The 22,753-nt window shown below is 42.7% G+C and overlaps 1 protein-coding gene across 2 annotated transcripts in view; it reads left to right on the plus strand.

Moving 5' to 3' along the window:
* OXCT1 (3-oxoacid CoA-transferase 1) overlaps positions 1-22,753 on the plus strand; it is a 147,792-nt gene that overhangs the window by 46,281 nt on the left and 78,758 nt on the right. For both annotated transcript variants that reach the window (XM_019496003.2, XM_006274734.4), the window contains exon 7: positions 8,646-8,706. In XM_019496003.2, coding sequence (XP_019351548.2) covers positions 8,646-8,706 — 61 coding nt within the window. The remainder of the gene's footprint in view (positions 1-8,645; positions 8,707-22,753) is intronic.

Genomic DNA, 22,753 nt, shown 5'->3' on the forward strand with positions numbered 1-22,753 from the left:
GTAGGGCTGTGTGAAATTTTGCCACCAGTTTTGTTTCGACACTGTTTCGACCTGTTTCGAGGTCGAAACAGCAAAATTGAAATGAAACGGATATGGTCAAAACAGCCTCGAAACAAAATGAGGTAAGTCAAAACGTTTCGCCATTTTGACACTGTTTCAACGTTTCGCCCATAGGCTATAATGGGGAAGGTCAAAACAGCCTATAACTTTGTCATTTCTGGCCAGATTTGGATGAAACTTGCAGGACTGATAGCCCCATTCTAAGGGCATAAAGCATGTTAAGTTTCAAGAAGATAGATGCAGGAGGTTCGGAGAAACTGCACCCCAAGGTCTTGAGAGCCAAACTTGTGTCATGTATATGTGTTAAGCCACATCATGGTCAAAACTACAGGAATTCTAGTCCCTACTGAGGCCACAAAGCCTGCCATGTTTCAAGGAGATAGGTGCGGGGGGGTTCAGAAAAACTGCACCCCAAAAGTCTGAAGGCAAAACTCATGTCACATGTATGTGTTAAGCCACAGCAGGGTCAAAGCTTCAGGCATGCTAGACCCTGCTGAGGCCATGAAGTCTGCCAGGTTTCAAGGAGATAAGTACAGGGGTTTGGGGGAAACTGCATCTCTAGCTTCAGACAATAAAAACTTGTGACATGGGTGACACTGTGTGTTAAGGCACAGCAGGGTGAAAACTGCAGGGATGGTAGCCCCTGCTGCGGCCATGAAGCCTGCCAGATGTTGAGGAGATTGGTGCAGGGGTTCTGGGGCCCTGCACCTCTGGCTGCTGACAGACAAAACTCGTGACATGGGTGCTTGTGCAACTGAGTCTGTCTTGGGGCACAGGGGAGATGAAACTACTGCAGGCCTGGCAGCCACTAAGCCTGCCAGCCTTCAAGGAGAGAGGGGCAGGAGGGTTCTGGGCCCTGCACCCTTAGCTGCTGACAGGCAAAACTCATGACATGGGGGCTTGTGCAACTACTGCCTCTCATCAGGCAGCAGGACTGAAGATACCCCATCACTTGTCACCAAGACCTGAGGGTAGCAATTGACCACAGTATGAACAGGAGCCGGCAGTGCAATGCTCTAGCCAGCAGGGCCAACAATACACTGGCATGCATCAATTGATGCATCTCCAGCAAAACCATTGCAAAGAAGTGATTCTCCTGCTCTATTCGGCTCTTCTCAGCACTGGTGAGACCGCAGCTGGAGTCCTGCATCCAGTTCTGGGCTCCGCACCCAGTCCCTGCTCAGAAAAATGGAGGCAAAGAAATTGTTAAATAGATTAGCTTTGCTGTCTGGTGCGATGACCAGATTTCCTTGCGTGTCCTGCAGAGGTCCCACATTACCCGGTACCTTCTTTTTACCTCCTGTGTATTTAAAAAAGGACTTCTTGTTGTCCTTGACCTGGGTACCTAGTCCCAGTTCCATCTCCGCTTTGGCCTTCCTGACCGCCCCCCTACAGCCCCAAGCAACCGAGGTATAGATTCACAGATGTTAGGGTCGGAAGGGACCTCAATAGATCATCGAGTCCGACCCCCTGCATAAGCAGGAAAGAGTGCTGGGTCTAGATGACCCCAGCTAGATACTCATCTAGCCTCCTCTTGAAGACCCCCAGGGTAGGGGAGAGCACCACCTCCCTTGGGAACCTGTTCCAGACCTTGGCCACTCGAACTGTGAAGAAGTTCTTCCTAATGTCTAATCTAAATCTGCTCTCTGCTAGCTTGTGGCCATTATTTCTTGTAACCCCCGGGGGCGCCTTGGTGAATAAATACTCACCAATTCCCTTCTGTGCCCCCGTGATGAACTTAAAGGCAGCCACAAGGTCGCCTCTCAACCTTCTCTTGTGGAGGCTGAAAAGGTCGTTTCTCTAGTCTCTCCTCGTAGGGCTTGGTCTGCAGGCCCTTGACCATACAAGTTGCCCTTCTCTGGACCCTCTCCAGGTTATCCGCATCCTTCTTGAAGTGTGGTGCCCAGAATTGCACGCAGTACTCCAACTGCGGTCTGACCAGTGCCCGATAGAGGGGAAGTATCACCTCCCTGGACCTATTCGTCATGCATCTGCTGATGCACGATAAAGTGCCATTGGCTTTTCTGATGGCTTCGTCACACTGCCGGCTCATGTTCATCTTGGAGTCCACTAGGACTCCAAGATCCCTTTCCACCTCTGTGCCACCCAGCAGGTCATTTCCTAGGCAGTAGGTGTGCTGGACATTTTTCCTCCCTAGGTGCAGCACTTTGCATTTCTCCTTGTTGAACTGCATCCTGTTGTTTTCTGCCCACTTGTCCAACCTATCCAGGTCTGCCTGCAGCTGTTCCCTGCCCTCCGGCGTGCCCACTTCTCCCCATAGCTTTGTGTCATCTGCAAACTTGGACAGAGTACATTTGACTCCCTCGTCCAAGTCACTGATGAAGACATTAAAGAGTATCGGTCCAAGGACCGAGCCCTGCGGGACCCCACTGCCCACACCCTTCCAGGTCGAGACCGACCCATCCACCACGACTCTTTGGGTGCGACCCTCTAGCCAATTCGCCACCCACCGGGTGTCCTCCCTGGTGATGGGCCCACCCTTCCATTGGGCGTATGCCACCTTTTTAGCTAGGAGATGTTTCCGTATGCTTTTGGTGAGCCATGGGGGCTTTTGCGCCCTCTTGCCCCCTTTGATCGGTGTTGGGATTACATCCCTTTGAGCTTGGAGTATCGTCTCCTTAAGTAACAACCACTGTTCCTGGACACCCGACTTCTCTCCCCTCTGGGAACTCAGTGCCTCCCTGACTATTTGCCTTACCTCATTGAAATCCACCCTCTCGAAGTCCAGGGCTGCTGCCTTGCTGTAGGTCTTTGCCACCTTGTGCTGGATGGTGAATTCCAGCAGGCGATGATCACTGTCGCCCAGGTGGTCGAGCACCTGCAGACCCCTCACCAGATCGTCACCCGTGGCCAGGACCAGATCCAACAAGGCGTCTCCCCTGGTGGGGCTGTGCACCTCTTGGGTTAGATGGAGGTCCTGTATCTTGGCTAGGAACCTACATGAGTAGTCAGACCTGGCTGACTGCTCTTCCCAGCAGTTGTCTGGAAATTTCAGGTCACTCATGATGACCATGATGTCAGCAGCTTGAGGTGCAGTTCCCTCCAAGCCCCCACACCTATCACCTTGAAATTTGGCAGGCTTTGTGGCCTCAGCAGAGGTTATCACCCCTGCAGTTTTGACACCCCCCCCGCCCCCCCACCCCCCGGTGGCTTAACACATACACATGACATGAGTTTTGCTTTCAAGAATTTGGAGTGCAGTTCCCCTGAACGTCTGCACTGATCTTCTTGAAACTTGGCAGGCTTCGTGGCTTCAGCAGGGGCTAGCAAGCTTGCAGTTTTGACCCCACTGTGTCCTAACACATACACGTTACACAAGTTTTGCTTTCAGGAATTTGGGGTGCAGTTTCTTTGAACCCCCTGCACCTATCACCTTGAAACATGACAGGCTTCATGGCCTCAGCAGGAGCTACCACACCTGCAGTTTTGTCCCCACTGTGGCTTAACACATACATGTGACATGAGTTTTGCTCTCAAGATTTTGGGGTGCAGTTTCTCCAAACCCCCTGCACCTGTCTTCTTGAAGCTTTGCATGCATCATACCCTCAGAATCAGCTACAATTTCTGCAAGTTTCATCCAAATATGGCTCGAAATGACAAAGTTATAGCCTGTTTCAACCTTCCCCATTATATCCTATGGGTGAAACAGGGTTGAAACGGCAAACCATTTCGATGAAATGAAACGCAATAGTCGTTTCAACTCGAAACAGAAGTTGAAACAAAACACTGGTGTGTCTAAACGCTGGTTGAAACAAAATGCTTCCGTTTTGCACAGCCCTAGTTGTAAGTTCATTAGTAGGTCTAGATTAGATGGAGTATCCACCATCTCTTTAGCCAGTACCACTCAGTACTGGTGCTCTTCTGGACTCCACCTGTAGTAATTCTTCAAGCAGAGTTGTGATGTCTTTGCATCAGCACAAATGTCTTTTGCATTGGACTGGAAGGGACCTTCTGGTGTTATGAAGTCTTGCCTCCTGCTACTGCAGGCCCTTCTCATATAAGCCTGTCTGTAAACCAATCAAAATCAACAGTAGGTTTGTCACTTGTGAATTTTAGCCCATTGTGTGGTATATTCCTGAACGTGAATGTTAGTGTGTACATACTGGATGTAGCTTGGCTGGCACTACTCTAGTCCGCAAGTGTCTTGTTTCAGGCACCTTCAAGGTGAATATTGTTGGAATGGCTTGAGTTTGGTTTGGATTCCTAAATGAATAGATTTAGTGTTGATTTAAGCTGGCAGGAGTTGCCTACAGATTACTCATTACCTAGACTGCCTCATCAGTGATGCACTACTTTGGACAATTTACAGTATATTTATACATACTAGATATTATGAGCTATAAATTAAGGAAAAGGAAGGAAGATGCTTTCACTACTAATATACTTCAGAAAGTGGAGCTTTTATATTTTTCTCAGCATAAGGATGTTGGAAGTTCAGCAATTAAGGTATGCCTACACACTAGCCATAGGAGTAAATGCAGAGTACTGTAGAGATACCCTGGATAGTTTGGGTACCAGTAACATTCTAGTCACAGCAGCACTGAGCTCAGTATAGGTTGTTATATCTTGTGAAGTGACAAGGAGAGTTAACCTGTGCTGAAAGCTATGCTGCTACAGCTATATTGCTAGCAGCATCCGAGGTAATGAGAAAATCATGGTGCCATGCTGCAAGTCACATTTATGACTGCAGTGTAAACATAACCATAACAGCAACTTCTGAAGAATGCTGCTTTTAGGTCCTTCAACTTCAGAAAATGTTTATGCTCATAACTAAAGAGCCCAGAGGAGCAGCAAGTCTCCCACTAAAGAGATGCATATGAACTTCAATTGCAAAAAGTGTTTGTGCAGAAAGCCTGTTGATGTTACCATTTGTTTATTTTTAAAAGCACACTTGTACTCAAGCATGCTTGTAAATGTCACTTACAGGGCATTCATATTCAGTTGCAATAAATGCACTTACAAGTGATGTACCAGCTGGGGATATGAAAGTAATATAATCAAGGCCTCAATGAACACACAACTATTTGATAATTTTTGAACATACCATCTAATAATTTTAGTATTTATTCCCTGATGATAGTTTGTTTTTAGAGTTTTTTAGATGACATGTTTTAATTGGATTGCTTTTTATTATCTATGGTAAAGCTCAAAAATTAAGTGTGCATTTAGCACGAAAATGTTTTCCGTGTCTTACTTGATTTTTTTAATTCTGGCTAGTTTTAGGGATATATTTTCCTCTCACCGTGATTAGTAATTTATGTTCTTGTAGTCGTGTACTGAGAAAGGAATTTTTACTTAAATCCTTTTCTGTGCACGCTCTCTCTTATATTTTTTAAAAACAAACAAAAAAAAACCCAACAATCCCAGGGGAGATTAAAAGAAAAATGTGTTATTTCCTCCTTTAGACTCCCCTGGAGGTCTTATATTTTCTGCTTACTATGAATAAAACAGTTTCCACACCTCCATGTAAGTTTTCAGATGTTTTTATCCCATTGTTTTCCTGCATTAGAAACTAGCATGAAAGTGCTCAGTGCTTGGCACTTGCCAAAACATGGAAACCAGGAGGTGGCAGTGTTGGCCCAAAGCTCCTCATGGTGAAAAAGCTAGTGATGTGCATTGGACAACGCTTGTGGGAGGATAAGAAGATATAAGCTGGGAAGTAAGGATACCCAGAAAGTAACTCAATTTTGTAAAAACAAAACAAACAACAAAAGAAAAAAAACCCTGTAAGTCTTTAATTTCTTTGCTGTGCCACAGAATGTATTCTGTTCATAGACCTCTAGAAAGAGTTGTGAGGCCATCGTAGTTGAATTAGGAATTTCCAACAAACTAATTGAATTCAATAAAGTTTGTATGTATGAATCAAGAAACAAATCCGAAACAGTGAAAGAAAATCAGACTTCTTCTCAATTGAATTGGATTTAGACAGGGAGTTGGTCTGTCTCTGCTGCTATTCAACCTGGCACTGGAAAAAGTAATCAGGAGCATATATGAGGGGAGGAGTTCCCTGAACAGAGAACATAAAGTCCTTACACATGCTGATGATAGACCTCTCATAAGTAAAAATATGAATGATGTAGAAGCTCTGCATACTCAACTAACAAATGTAGCAAAGAGAATTGGACTACAAGTGAACATGGATAAAACAGTGTTTGCTGGTAAATAGGACAGCAGTAAACTAGGGGCCTCATGTAAAAATAAATGACATGCATTTTAAACAAGTGACCCACTTCAAATATTTAGGTTCTATCATAGCACATGATGGTAAAATAAAGAAATTAAAGGAAGAATAGAAGCAGGAAGTAGAGCCTATTTTGCTTTGCACAAGCTCCTGTCAAGCTTATCCCAAAGAAAATTACATTTCAAGTCCATAGTCAATCTATGTATAAACTACGGCAGTCAGACCTGGGTTCTCCCAAAAGGAAACAAAATAATACTAGATTGTTTTGAAAGAAAGATTTTACAGAAAATCTTTGGTGCACAGTATGATCGCATAACAGAAGAATGGCATACAAGCCCCAATAATGAGTTATATCAATTGTGCAGACACCGAACCCTGATGCAGGAAATTAGAGCATGACTATAGTGTCTGGGCTATGTCAAAAGACTTGAAGCCATCTAGACACCAAAGAAAGGGCTCCTTGTGGTGCTGGAAGGGCGACAGCCTCCTGGACAGCCAAGACGAAGATGGCTAGATGTTGTAATGTCAGACCTACAGAATTAAATGTGGACGACAGGAGGATGTTGACATGCAACAGATAGGAATGGATGAAGTGGAGGCAGCCGAGGACTTCTAGGGCCTTTAGTACTATGTTGCTCTGCCTGACTTTAGAGGTAGGACTTGAACCTCAGGCCCCCCACACTTCTGGCAAGTGGTCTAAATTGCAAAGCTCTAATCAGCAGGGATCCTGGTTTTCTCTGATTTAAAAAAATCCCCAATTTTTGGTTAAAAAAAGTAACCCCAGTTTCACTAATATATATTAGTGGTGTTTCATTTAAATCACTGAAAAATGTGGAATTGGAGTTACTTTTTAAATAAAAAATTGGGGATTTTTTTAAATCGGAGAAAACCAGGATCCCTGCTAATTGGTCTCTTTTCATGGGGTCGTAGGAAAATGTACATGAGATGCCTTCCAGGAAAAGATCTAGAAGGGACCTGATAAAGTCATTTAGCCCAGATCTCTGCTGAAGGAATGATTGTCCCATTGTAAAGGCTTTACTTGGGGAGAAGGAACGGTTTATAAACCAGCCCAGCCAAGTGTCCATCTAATTTGCTCTTGAAAATTTCCAGGGATGGAGAGTCCATAACTTCTCTAGGTAGCCTGTTCCAATGCTTAACAACCCTCATAGTTAGTAAGTTCCGCCTAATTTCCAATCTAAATTTCCTTTGCTGAAACTTGAGACCGTTGCTCCTTGTCCTGTCCCCTGTGGCTGTGGAAAAGACTCTTATCTCCGTCTTCTCTATAATTGCCTTTCAGGCATTTGAAGATGGTTATCAGATAAGCCATGTTTATCAGACCTCTAATAATGTCCGTCATTTTTCACTGGACTCTTTCCAGCTCTCTGTGGGAGCTGTTCTACTTTTGTATGAATAATTAATAATCATTGGGCAAGAGACAGTCTCTCTCTCTCTCTCTCGCACCCCCCCCTCCTCCCCCCCAGTTTTAACTTAATTTCTGTTGGACCCTTCTTGATGAAATTTTCATCAGAACTGATGTTTATGCAGAATGTTTTGCTTTTAACAAAAAGAAAGAGTTGAAGAAATGCTGACCAGCTGTAATAGAAAGTAGCACTTACTTATCATATTATGAACCTAAATTCTGTAAAGAAATAGTTTGGGTTTTTTTAAATGTAGTGTTTTAGGTGTAAGGACTGAAATTGGTCACATGACATTTTGTTTCCTTTAAGTTCTGGGTTCAAAGCTTGACTTGTCAAATATGAATGGATTGTTGATTCATTTTACTTCCTAGACGGCATTTTTCCATGTGACAAGTTAGTACATAAGAACATTTGGAACACGTAGCACACATTTGGATAGAGCCTACCAGAACTGTCATAGAAGAGATGTTGTTAGTAAAGAAGAATGCATTTATGCTAGCACTCACCATTTTTTCCCATGGTGAGTGCTAGCATAAATGTTGCATGCCACATTAAAGGTATGTATGAGATATAGTTTACACAGTTCATGGTGGATCTCTGTGCAGCAATGAATGTACATTTGGAATAATGCAACATGTATTGGAGTAATAGGAAAGAATGAATGCTGTTGCTGCTGCTACTGGCTTTGAATAGCTTAATAAATGAATTTAGCAGTAAATATTTAATTGCAAAAACTAGCACATATTTTTAAAAAGCATGCAAAGTGTCCCATAATACTGTTCGTTCGTTCTCTCTCTCTCTCTCTCTCTCTCTCTCAGCCACTTTATCCATATAAGGGTCTGACAAAAAATACTATGCCATTACAGGCAAATGTAAGTGTAGGTTAGTTTGGAGTGCCATATACTCATATTTTTACTTCTACTGGCAATTTAATGTTTATATTTTTCCTTCTTTTCCAATAACAGGAAGACTGCAAGAAACTTCAACCAACCAATGTGCAAAGCTGCCAGGAAAACTGTGGTAGAGGTAAGAAAGAAAGAAAATGGTGTAACTGTTGCTTGTCCTCATGGTAAAGTCCTTTACAATGTTAAATAATTTCAAAGTTAAATTAATACTTCATGAAACAATTAGCCATGAAAGGATTTGTTGTCACATTGTAACTACTGTACTGCTGTGTAAACTTTAGAATGTGCCTTATTGATTTCTATGTTCTCTGTGGGACACACTTTTTAGTAGCTGTATAATGTACATGCCTTACTGCAGGTCAGGATCCACTGAAAGTTAAAGCATCCAAACTCAAATGGGAGATAAGAAAGCAGTGGCAGTGTATCAGTGATGCTGGATCCTGATATTGAACCTAGCATTATCTGTATGGTCCTCCATTGGTGGCAAAAGGAAATCCTAATGAACAGATGGTAATGCAGGATCTCAATCTACCTAGTAAACTCCTGCAGTCACCTGAAAAACCTGGGTACTGGTGATAGGATGTGCCCCTACAGTAAGCCCTTTGTCATCCACTTTACTGAACCATATAAACTGCAACAAGTTGTGTTCGCTCCCCATCTTTCAAAAACAGTTTAATTGTGGATGCCATAGGGCAGACCCTTCATGTTTTAAGATTTAATTCTTTTTATAAAATAAAATGCACAATACTTGTTAGTATTATATATGGTACTATACTACCATTATATATTAGAGCTATAAAACACATTTGACAAAATGCATTTACAGATTTCTTTTGTGGTAGATGTGTCTTCCTGTTTAGGTTGCTAATTTTCAAATTTAATTAACTTGCTATGAGATCTCCATTGCTGATATGGAATAGAGAGGTTCAGATATTTCTTATTAAAAAGATTAATGTAATGTATGCTCCACAAAATACCATAAACTAGTGAGTAAAGTTTAATTAGAGAATAATAACACATGTCCTTTTAATTCACATTGCCTTAGAAGAATGTGAGTGAAAAAGGGAAGAGTTTATATTTGCAGTTACCAGTATTCTAGGTTGAACCACATAAATGAACAGGTTGCTGCTCAGCACAGCAGTGTCCAGAAGATGGTCAGACTTCTCTCTTACTCCTTTGAAGGCTTCCTCTGTTCAATTAAAGTTCACTGAGTTTTGAAAGTAACAGGGAAACTGTTCTTGAGCACTCTTGGCAGGTTCTAAGTAGAATCTTGACTTCACTTTCTTTGCAAGCATTTTATGCTGCTGAACTTTATATGAATCATAAAATCCAATCCAATTCCCTACATCAGATTGATGCTTTTTTTTTCTCCAAAAATATCCAGTGAAAGAGATTCCACGACTTCCCCAAGCAGCTTGTTTTAAAGTTCAACTGTTCTGACAATAAGGACATTAAAAAAAAAATCTAAATATGCTTTGCTGCCATTGAATCCCTTGCTTCATGCCCTGCCCTCTCTAACAAGTAGAACAATTGTTATGGCAGACTTTCAGATATTTGAAAATTGCTACTATGTCTCTCTTTTAATCTTTTTTCCAAACTAGATACATCTAGTTGTCTTAATAGTTCATCATACAGCTTGCATTTCAGCTGCTGTATCCTCCTTGCTACTCACCTGTAGATTGTCTCTGATTTCTCTACATCCTCCCTAAAATGCAGAGCCCAGAACGAGAGACAGTACTCCAACTTGGACCTAACCAATGCCAAGTCGAGTGATATGATCACCTCCTGTATCTTATATACAGGGCTTCTGCTAATGCAGCTCAAAATTTCATTTCCTTTTTTTTGTATCTGCATCACAATTATACTGCCAAGTCAGGTAATTCTCCCCCCCGCCCTCCAGTTTTTTCAATTGCTGTTTCTTCCCTAAAAATAGAACCTTGCATTTGTCTTTGCTGAATTTCCTTTTGTTGTCTCTAGCCCAGGTCTCTAATTTATCAAGGTCCTTTTGAGTTCCACTCCTATCCTCCAAAGTGTTTACAGCCCCTGCCAGTTTGTCACTTGCAAACTTGGTCAGAATGCCCTCTCTCCCTGCTTCCAGGTCATTACTGTATTTATTCAAATCCAGGATGACTTCAAATTTAAGATGACCCCTTCAATAATTAGATTATATGCATAGAAAATTATACATTTGCTGTAATTTTCCTTGTGTATAATCTAATTAGTAAAAGTTCATTTTAGATTTCTCTCCCCACTCTTCTGCCCCCCAAGAGCTGTGGAAGGGAAAGGGGCCAAACCCCTGCCTTTGTCTTCCTGCACTTTGCCCTCCCTGCCCGCTTCCCCCTCTCTCCAATTTTGTTTTGGGTTCCAGTAAATACGGTAATTAGAATGTTCAGTAGCGTTGGATGGAAGACGGACCCCTGTGGAGCCCCACTTGAAACCTCCGATGTCTCTGATGTCCAAAATGGTTTGTCCACTGCCGCTGCCTTGTCCACCAAACTGGTTACCTGTCGAAGAAGGAAACTGAGTTTGGTATGATTTCTTTCTAACAAGTCCTTGCTGACTGCTAGTGGTCACCCTTTCTTCCTCCAGGTATTTACAACTTGATTGTGTTCTAATTTGTACTAGTAGCTTCCCAGATATTGAAACAAAGCTTGACTGGTCAGTAATTCCTAGTGCTTTGGGCACTGGTCTTCTCTTCTAGGTCTGTTTATGCACATTACGTTAAACGGGTTTTGGAAACAGTACAGCAACAGTCCTGGTAGCAATGATTAGAACCCAGGCCTTCTCCCTCCCAACTGAGTGCTGTAAACACTAGATAACTAGTCAGTCTTTCTCTTGCCCTGTCTTTCTGGCTCAGAGATCATTGAAGTAATTTTCACACAGTGACACAGCCTCATCAGGGGTCAAGAGCACCCTACCCTATAGCCAAGTGGTTATGGGACTTGCCTGTGATGTGGGAGATGTGGGCTCGAATCTCTCAGAGAGGTGATGAAGTTGAAATGTGTTCTCTGCTTCTTGGGCGAGTGCTTCAACCACTAGGCTGTTCTGCACAAGGTGGCCAGAGGGGCCATCTCCTGCTGTGTTTGGAAAGAAGGCACCAACTGCAACCGAATTCTGTGAGGGCCCAGTTCTGTTAATGTGTATTAGATGATCACCAAGAATGCTTCCCAAATCAAGCGTCTAAGGGCAAACCATGGGCAGAGATGAGGCTTTTATCTCTGTATAGATAAGAGCCTTAACCATGGCTCTTAGGCTTAACCATCAGCTAGGCATTGGGCTACTCAGCCTTCTCAAGACAGGCCTATGCAGAGAGGTATTATTCCCTTTCACACAAAACTTTTAAAGCCAAATGGGGAGATGCCTGTGGAGTTCAGTCCCCAGTGTTAGGCATCAAATTATGTTGTAGGCAGGAAGGGGAGTTGGATCACCAAGTCACATTTTAGGCCCTTATGTCCTTTTTCCTCCCTTAAATATCCAGATATATACTTCCAGAAGCTACGTATGTGACCCAGAGTGATGCTGGTAACTGTGACAGAAATATGTTGCATGGCTCTGTATTTTTGGATTCTTTTTTCAGTCACTGGGATTTTTTTGTTAATATGAACTGTATACATTTGTATAGTTTTATACAGATCATGATATGTGAATCAGTAAGCATTTTATTTTATTTTTTCCTTTCACTCTTTATTTTTATATAGCTTCCTTTTATCCAGTTGGGGAAAAAAATCTCTTTAACAAAGTGCAATTTGCATCCATTGAGTTTAAAACTGTACTAGGATAATAGTTTAACCTCCATTATATGACAGGCCACTGAATTTCACTGTTTTACCTCTTTATTGAGACCAAATATCCCATGCTTGATTAAAATGTAGTTTAGAATTCTGTCTGTTCCATGATGGTATTTGAGCGTGGTTCTCAGTAATGGATCTATGACAGATCCCTTTGAGGTTAAGATGGGAGTTAAGGAAGGCTCCAACATTCTTCTTGGTATTCCTTACCACGAAGCTACATCTGAACACCAACAAGCTTCCAGTCAGAGTGGAGCTAAACTACTGAATTAATGGTAAGCTGTTTAATTTTAGCTGACTTCGAACCAGAACCAAAACCACCCCAACCTCAATCATCAAGCTCCAGTACACTGATGATGCTGTCGTGTGTGCTCACTTAGATGCAGACTTTCAAGCAGTTGTCAAAGCATACCAAGGCATACAAGAACATGGGACTGATGCTTAACATTCAGAGGACTAAGGTCCTCCGTTAACAAGTTCTCAACGAGCAGTCCCTGGCTCCAGTAATTTAGATTCACAGTGAGACTCTGACATACGTTGAGTATTTCCTGTTCTTCAGAAGCCATCTCTTGCAGAACACTGACATCACCTCAAATATGTAAGTGCAGCCTTTGGACACCTGAGGAGATGTTGACAATTGTAACTCAGAGCTGAGACCAAGCTCATGGTTTATCAAGCAGTTGTGATTCCCACCTTACTGTATTTAGCTGAGCCATGGACAACATAGAGGAGACACCTCAAGTTGTTAGACAAAAGTACCATCAGCGCTGCCTGTGGAAGATCCTTTGAATGCAGCAGAAAGACAGATGCACCAATATTGGTGTCCTCTTGCAAGCAAACACGATGAGCATTGAGGCAATGATCATTCAACATCAACTTTGCTGAGCTGGCCACATCATCCAAATGTCCAACTCCAGACTCCTGAAACAAGTTTTATTTTCCCAGCTCAGTCAAGATGTATGCTCAAGGGGAGGGCAGAGAAAGTCCTTCAAGGACATCCTCAAAGCCAACTTAAAAGGCATCATTGACATCAACTTGTGGGACACTACTGCCCAGGACCACCCCAAATGGAGGGAGTGTCTGCTGCAAGGATCATAGCACTTTGAAACCTTACAATGACAATAGGAGATGGAAAAGCAGGAGCAGCAGAAACACCGTGTTGCTGATCGAATCAAGAATCCAGAGCCACCCAGCCCACATGGGAACATGTGCCTGAGTTGTAGCAAAGCCTGTCGATCCCGGTTCAGCCTCGTCAGTCATCTTCAGACTCACGTATAAGACAGTTGTGGAAGATTGTCATCCTTGACTGTGAGGAAGTGCCAAAGATAAAGAAGAATATTGGCTATAGAATGTCTTCCAGGGGGGCATCCAATCTTGATATGTGATCGGGAAATCCAGTGCTTCCCTTGGTAGCATGTTCCAGTTGTTAATCATCTTCACTTTGTGCGACTGTTTCCAATTTGAATTTGTTTGGCTTCAAGTTCCAGTCATAGTCTCTTGTTACATACTTCTCTAATAAGTTAATCAGCCCTTTTGTAACTGGTATTTTCTCCTTATGTAGCTACTTGTTCACCATAATCAAACCACTTCTCAGTCTTCTTGTGGATATGGTAAACAACTGTTTGTGTCTCTACAAAAAGAATTTTCTCCTGTACTTGAATCATAGTCTCAGTTTTTTTCAGTATCCTTTTTTAACTATGGACACCATAATGGTAGATTAAATTCTGGTGTTGGCTTTACTAATGCCATAGACAGCAGTAAATCCTCTCTTCTTGTATTCCATAGATCTTTTTTTAATCCAAGGCCTGCATTGGTTCTTTTTTGCTACAAAATCAGACTGTGAGCTCATATTGAAACACTTTTTAGAAGCATAGCTTCAAAGATTCAGTTCCTATTCTGTAGGTCTGCCCTTCATTCCTTATATCTGAATATTACAGCTTTGCAATTAGACTCTATTAAAATTCATTTTGTTAGAGTGGGCCCATGTTAGCAAGAAATAAAGATTGTTGTTTACAACTGCTGACTCCTTCTCATTATTTACTGTTGTCTGTGTATCATCCTAAGGTTTATCAACACTAATATTATATTTACTTTCTGATCACTGATGAAAATGTAGAATAGAGTTTGTCCCTGTGTGACTGGGTTTATATATTTTTGTGCTTTGAGAGAATAATAAATATTAAGGGACTACTAGAAGAAATGTTCTCTGGATACTTCTTCTCTACCCCTAAGTCAGAAGTGGGAATCAATTGCATATGAAAAATCTTTCTTTGAAAGATTTCCAGATGAGTTTTGACGACTTGAAAAAGTTTGCATGTCTGTTTGTGAGCAGAATTTATGCCTTAATATGTTAGTCCTGATCCTGTTCAGTTGAAGAGAGTGGGACTTTCTCAAGTAGATTGGGAGTGGGTCCTTAAGAGAATTTAGCAGTAGTCAAGGGAAACTGCTAGCTCTGAACTGCTGCTGAGCTGCAAAGAATGGAACTGTTTAGTCTCAGAAAGGACAGTAGGGAAAGAAGAAGTTAAGACTTAGTTGGGTTACTTAGGGGCTTTATCGATCCCTAAAGCTAAAATGTTATAGATGTTTAAGTTAAATCTGTAAATTTTCTGTACAGCATTTTAATCTACAGCAATATTACATTCAGTATTTATTACATTTTCATCATCTTATCTTCCTATATAAATACTTACTCTTAGGAACTTGCTTACGTGTTTAGCTCTCTGTATATGTGGACCTATTCTCCACCCGTGTGTACCTACGAGATTAACGCTAAGCTGAGGTTGCTAGATTACCCTCACCAAACTTGGATCCTTCTGCAAATACCATTTAGCTAGATCCCTTTTTCCCTCATTCAATGTGGGAATTTCAGGGACAGAGGATTAGTTGATCTATAAGGGGGACTGGAAGTCCCTAGTTTATATGCAGGGCTAGTGAAGGTGGGGACGGCCAAGAACAAGGGAGAATGGAATGTGGAGGGGTCATGAGGCATATGTGGCCCTACACAGACATCATCATTTCAAGCACTTGCCATAGAGCTGTGGCCTTGACTAAGCATGTGCATCAATGCAGCACTTCCATGGGATGCCCCAACACTTCAGTGCTGATGCCCTAAGCTCCCATGTATCCTTCCAAGCCCCTACATGTTCCAGCAACTCCTACCATATTCACTTGAATACAAGATGAGGCATTTTACTCTATTCAACACTGGGGAAAGGGAGAAGGGGAAGCCCCTTGTCTTGGATTCAAGTATAAGGCAAGGGGAGAGCTGCCCCCTCCATCTACCTCCCAGCCACCTCTTCCCCCTTACCCCCACCCCACTATTTACTGTCAGTCAAGACTCTGACCCAGGGCACAGAGCATAAGGTAGCTGTAGTCCCAGTCCTGTCCTGTGCCCTGTGCCCCTGGCCAGCATGGGGCTGGAGCTGTGATTGACTGTAAGCAGTGCTGGGGGTGGGCAAAGGCAGCAGGTGTAGACAAGTGTGTATGTATGGAGGGCTGGGGGTCAGGCTGCTTATCCTGTGCTGCCTGCCCTCTTGCCACTGCTTTCCCCAGTGTAGCAGTGGAGGAGATGAATTAAAGACAACCCTCCAATAATTAGATTCTATAGTTGGGAAATTATAACAAATTTATAAATACTCCCTATATAGAATCTATGTATTGGGGGGTCATCTTAAATTTAAAATTATCTTGGATTTGGATAAATACAGTACTTCTCTTTTAATCTCTTCTATCATGTTCACACACATCCCACTCCTGGCCCTCTTGGCATATAACCTGCCAAATGACATGCCTGCTTGGCAAGTCAAGAAGGCAAACTGACTCTACTGAAAAACAGAAATTGCTGATGGGTCTAAGTAATTCCATTACTTCAATTTTTATATGTAGGAAATAGCTCCTTATGTTTTTAAATTGCAATGTCATAAAAAGTTTCCTGTGCCAAAGTTGGTAAATAGATTATATATCTTTTAAAAGTCTGCAGAAAATCCAATTGTCTAGTGAAGAATTATTTTGATTTGGAAATTAGATTTACTTTTAAAAGTGTGCAACTGGGATTTTAGTCCTGCTTCTAGTGCTGATTTTAGTACAAGCTTAAATCCAGTATTGCTATTGATACCTCTTATTAGACTGGGGGATGGGGAGTGTGTGTGTGTGTGTGTGTGTGTGTGTGTGTGTGTGTGAGAGAGAGAGAGAGACCGATCATAGTCTAGGAAGTTTAAACAAATGATCGTATTACAGACTAGTTTTTTGGATCAAGCTGTTATAAGTAGACTGAATATTTAGCTTCTGTATACTTTAAGGCAGCTAGGCCTTTAGGATCAAAGTACTCTCTGGTACTTGATGTGTAGAAACTGTTCTCCCGAAACTATGTTTAGTATGTTTGCTGTTGTTAATCAGTTCTGTCATCAAAACCATATGATATTTGTGTTATTGATACAGAAACAGGTGAACCTTCATAATCTCGCAGGAGTTTCCCTAGGGTTTTTCACATGAGTTGGTAAGGCATTAATCAAAGTGCTTACATCCTTCCTTGTAATAGTCATACAGCTGTCCATTAGTTGAACATAATACATGTATATAAATATACCACATTCACATGTATCATATTAAGACAAAGAAAATTGGTCTTAGACCTGAGGGTTTATTTGAGTTAGGAGTCAACATTGCATTTTAGAGCAAAGTGTGTTGGTGGTGGTGGTGGTGGTGAGGAGGCTAATGGTGACACCACTGCTAAATAACAATAACATGTAGTAAGTAATGCTTAAATATTTAAGGCAGAAGCCTTAAAGCTTTCAAATGTACCAAATATGATAACTTTTCTCATCAGTTATCCTTATAAATACTGGGAGATGCTTAACTAGTATAAATCAGTGGATCTGTGCTAGCTTACACCAGCAGATGAGCTGGCCCACTGTCTTAAAATCCGAGTCTTCTTTTGTTGCCTTGAACGTACATGTATTTTGTTTTGCAAAGATTTTCTTCTTTTCCTTTGGGGGGCAGTGACAGCTGTAATGTTTTCCATACTTCTGTAACGCTTAATTATTGATTTAAGAGTCTAATTTTAAGCTCCTACCTTTGAAAATTTTGCCTATTATTATTTTAACCTTAAGGGTAATTGTATTTTACAGATTATAATTTTAATTGGCAGTACCAGTAAAATTTACCAGGAATGAGTTAACACTGTTTGGCGTATATATTCCCAGAAATATCAAAAATCTCTTTTCTACCTAGTCAGATAGTGTAGGTCCTTCAGGGCAGATTATCTGTTACTATTTTTATATCTTCCTGAGCACAGTGTGGCCCCATGTGTGATTGAGGTCTTTGGGTACTTTAAGTACATCGTATAAATATTTAATAATAGAAGTAGCCAATATGTTTATAAACTAGCTGTTTCCATGTCTAGTATCAACCTACTAAATTCTTTTTGTTCTCTTTGTGGTAGGATTGCTAAATATAGCTCCCTGTGTAAACATCATTTCCATCTCAAATAATATCATGGTGGGGGGGGGGGGGGAAGCAAGCATTCTGTCTCATAAAAATACATTAAATAGAAATCATTAAACCCTACATTGTATTACTGGTTGCTTAGCAACAATACTCCAGCAATGTCAGTGAGCTCCATTATCTCAGGTACAATGGACCACATTGCACTGAGGGGCAGAAACAGACCAGTCAGTCTTTGTATCTCATTAACCGTGCCAAACCATGACATTGTTTTTAATTGAGAATACTAGGAGATAAATTGTTTTAGTGCCCAGTCTTGCAGAAGTTTATATCCCTAACTTCACTCATCTGAGTAGTTCTGCTCCAACAGCTATTTCAGTACTTTATCCAATGACTTTTGATTGCAAAATGCTTAAGTAGTCCTTGGAGCATGAATTAGAAACCTGGTCTCCATCTCCTCAAGTGAGTACCCTCATCACTAGGCTACAGTCATGCTTCTTTTGCCTCATTCTCTCTGGCCCCATGGATCTTTGCTGTACAGTAGCTGATCTTTGCTCTGGCCCCATACATTCTTTGCTGCACAGTAGCATACTTTATAAGCAAAGGTGCAGAATGAGCTCAACCCGTCATTGTCAGCAGTCCCTCGATGTGAGGATGGAAGTCTTCTGTTAAAAAGGGAAGTCATCAGGAGTCTGGAAATGACAGAGGAGGCCTATCTGAAATCCACATGGTTGACTGTGATTCCCTTCCCCATGTGGGGTGAGCAGAATAGATCTTAAATAGGCCTGCTCAGTCATGATTGCAGCTGCTGAATTACAAGCCTGTCTCAGTTCCAAGTACAAAATGACCATCATACAGTCATCACTTCCAGGCAGGTCTCTGACTTGGGGCTTCAGGTAATCAGTAACACTTGCTCTCATTTCCACTTACCCATTGCCATCAGACTTGCGGTTGAAGGAAGCTTCCTGTGCATGTCTTTTTAACATGGGGATGCCCTTGTGCATCAGCAACCACATAGTACTTTGCAGGAAGGAAACCTTAATCTAATGGCAAAATAAACCTAGATGATGGCAGGTTTCTATTCCACTTTACCCTTCATCTGCCTTTGTAGCCATTGTGAAGTATTTTTCTTCATCTACCTGTTCCACTCTTGAGGAATTTTATTTTTATTTTTGGATTAGTTGATTAGTGTAGAATCTTCCATTTGACCTCACCTCCATGGGTGATCCTATCAGGAATACAAAACCATATGTGGCATTGCTCTTGAGGTCATTGGTAGTGCACAGACCTCTTGACCACATCGAGGTTGTGATCACTGGGAGGGCTCAACCCGGAAAAAACTGAGTTTAGGGCACTTTACTGGGGGGAGGGAGGGAACAAAAGAAAAAAAAGCCTAATCTTTAAGCACCAAGGGAACTTACTGGGAAAATGAAGGTGTGTCAATAGACTTCACATACTCGAGAGCATAGCTGGGTGTTTTGCTGATCATACTTTTGGGGATAATTTCTGCTTAAATCCCTCTTTGGGTAACTAAAGTCCTGGATCTGGTCCTCAGTAAAGAAGGTGATAAAATCCTGATTTCCCACACCCTGGGGAAAGACTAACAACCAAGTTATGGTGTAAAATAGGACACAACCACTGTCATCAAGTCCTGTGCTTTTGCGTGAAAATGGCTGCTCTGCTTCATGACCAGCTCAATCCTGTGGGCCTGTGCTAAGCATTGTTCAGAGCACACCTATTAGATGGGGCCTCTTGGGGGACTCAAATGAGGAGTACCTACTGCAAAGATCCCATTTAAGCCTAGGCTTTAAATAGGTACTAAGCTGCCCCAAGGAAACTAGCAAAATATAGATATTGGTGGACTACAGGTGCTTGATGGCTTAGCTGGGTGTTTTGATTACAACACTTTTGGGCTAATTTCTGCTTAAATCATTCTTTGGGAAACTTAAAATCCTTTAATGGATCTGGTCCTAGGGAACCAGGAGATTAAAAATGTTTAGTTACATAATCATAATTGTTTTTCAAAGGTGCAGTGTTTACTATTCTTCCATTTTGCAGTGACAAGAAAGGGAAAATAGTAAGTTGGCTTTTTTCATAATAAACTAGTCTCTGAGACTATGATGAGTAGTCTTCCTATAAAGGTCACCCAGATTTAGGACTTCACACTGGAATATTGAGCATTTTGATATGAAGTAGGTAAAATTCCTAGTGAATGCAGTCCTGGCTAGCTGCCTCTCATTCAGATTCATTTATGTGTAATGTATGACAGTGTTGTTCAGAGCTTCCCCCCTCTCCCATCCTCAATGGTTGTGTTCCCCCCCCCCCAGTTCAGATTCATTCTGAATTAAGTTTTGTGTGATTGCTCAGAATTAAGCTTCAGAAGCTTAATCTAGGCTTACACATGCAGATGGAGTGAATGCAGTCTTCCAAGAACAAAAATCCCTGGGGTCCAGTTATTTTAACTTCCTAAGAACTGATGTTGCTTTGAAAAAGAAGGCACTCAGTCAGAAAAAATCATGGTTAATCAATTGGCTGAGATGATTTCACACTCCAAAATATGTGGTGCCTATGAAGGGCAATCCATATTTGTTCTTAAAGCTAATTTTAGTTTTCCTATACTAATTGTCTCAGACGTAGCAACTCAGGGATTTTTTGTGAACACAACAGATTTGATATGATATGACACCTTAAATGTCCTGGTAGTGTGCATGAGTCAAAAGACATGATTTTTTTTAACATAAAAGCAGTCCTGACACTTTAAAAATGGGAAGGATATTAAGCCCTTTTCTATATAGCATTTCATTATGTGCATTCACATGTAAAAATGACTTCATGACAGTTGTCTCCTTTACTCTTGTTTGTAAGACACAGTAAGCTGTTGTCTGTCAGGCTTTCTCTTATGAAGTACATCTTATGGAAGTCCAGCACTGTGTCTTACAAAGAAAAATACTACAAGAAGAAATATCCCATATGCTTTCCAGGGTCATCCCAGGAATGACTTTTTAACCTATTTTGATTTAAATCAATTTGACAGTATTAAAGTTATTGATAGAGGGAAAATATATATTGTAAGTTTTGTGTTTCCAGATGTAGGTTTCCAACATAACACTAAAGAAGTGATATTCAAATATAAAATGGTATAGACCAGACTTGTCCAACAGATGACCCGCGGGCTGCCATGCGGCCCGCCAAGCCATTTTATCTGGCCACAGAGCATGGAGCCATGGTGGCAGTGGCAGCACGGAATGTGGAGCCGCGGCGGCGGTGAGGTGGGCAGGGAGCGTGGTGAGGCAGGCAGGGAGCGCTGCGGAACGGTGGCGGCGGCAGTGGCAGTGGCAGCAGCATGGACCATGGAGCTGCAGCGGCGAGGCAGGCAGAGAGCATGGAGGGAGTGCAGTGGGCAGGGAGCGCTGCGGAGCGCAGAGCTGCAGCGGCGAGGCGGGCAGAGAGCATGGAGGGAGCGCGGTGAGGCGGGCAGGGAGAGCTGCGGAGCACAGAGCCGCCGCCGCGGGGCTGCGGTGAGGCGGACAGGGCCAGCCTGCGGGCCCCAGCCAGCAGCGAGGGGAGGGGCGCTGCTTACCCCCGCGGGGCCTAGGGGAGCAGCCCCGCGCAGAAGGCCAAGCAGCAGCTGCTGGCAGTGCCGACCCACGCCTGCCTCCTCAACCCCCCCGCCTCCAAGCTAGCCCTGCTGCAATGCCCTGCCCTGCCCTGCCCCACAGCAAGGCTGCGCCTGCTCCCCTGGCCAGTCTTCCCCCGGGAACTGCGGCTCTCTGGGCCTGGCCACCTGCGTGCGAGGCCCCAAGGGGGCCGCTTCTCATGTGCTCGTGGGGATGGGAGGAGCCCAGCCAGGTCTGCACCAGCCAGCAGAAGCAGCGATGGAGCCATGTGCTGCTCGGGATGTGACGAGCCTGCACTGGTCAGTTCCAAGTGGCACACGGCTCTGCTGCTGCTTCTGCTGGCCGGTGCAGACCTGGCCGGCCTCCTCCCGTCCCCAGCAGCACAGGGGAAGCCAGCTTCAGCTGCATGCCGCTTTTCTTGGCCGGTGCTGACCCGGTTCTGCCCAGGTGGGTCCTGCAACACCATGTCAACCCGGGCATGCATGCCATGTCAACCAGCACCATGTCAACCCCTGCAGCTTGACTGGTGTCAAAGGTCACGTGACATCACTTCCTGATATGATGCCACTTCCTGTGACATCTTTGAATATGGCTCACCGGCTCACTGGGGGATAAAAACTTTGTGATCCGGCCCCACATTCAAAAAGGTTGGACACCCCTGGTATAGACTATTGGGCCATAGTCTGAATTACTACCTCTGGGCAGGAAACAAACCCCAAATCATTTCACGTGGTGAGAGTACTGAGGGTTGAAAAGCATCAGCTGGGTAACTATTTTATGTGACATTACATCATACCACTTCATAGTATATAAGCACTTCTTGATGCATATGAGCATAAAACCAAGTGATATTCTAGGATGGCAAGAAGCCCTGAAAGCATCTGAACGCTGATTTTTAGCATATGTAAAATATGTACAAATTATTCTCTATTTTAACCATGAATACATTGAGAATTCCAAAGGATGCAGAAAAGCACATCAGGTACTTGGCTTTCTGAGGAGGTCTAAGCCTCACACTAAGATAATTGAATGTTTTCCCTGCAATGCCTTCAAAACTGATGGCATGAAAAAGGCAGGCCTATTTTCAAGAGGCTGAAAATGTGGTCCTTTTTATGCTGTTTGACTTTTCTTAAGTCTTAGCTCCTGAAAACTGATGGCAGACAGCCTAATGACCAGTAGTTTGGCCTGCCACTTTTTCGCATCTGTTAGGTCCTTCACTCTTCTCCCAGCTGCTTTGTTCTGTCATTCTCATTCACTGAGGTGTGTTAATGAGCAACCCATCAGCTGAAGAACACATGGCATGTTTACTTCATTCTGCAGT

The sequence above is a fragment of the Alligator mississippiensis genome, chromosome 3, assembly GCF_030867095.1.
Source record: "Alligator mississippiensis isolate rAllMis1 chromosome 3, rAllMis1, whole genome shotgun sequence".
NCBI lineage: Eukaryota > Metazoa > Chordata > Crocodylia > Alligatoridae > Alligator > Alligator mississippiensis.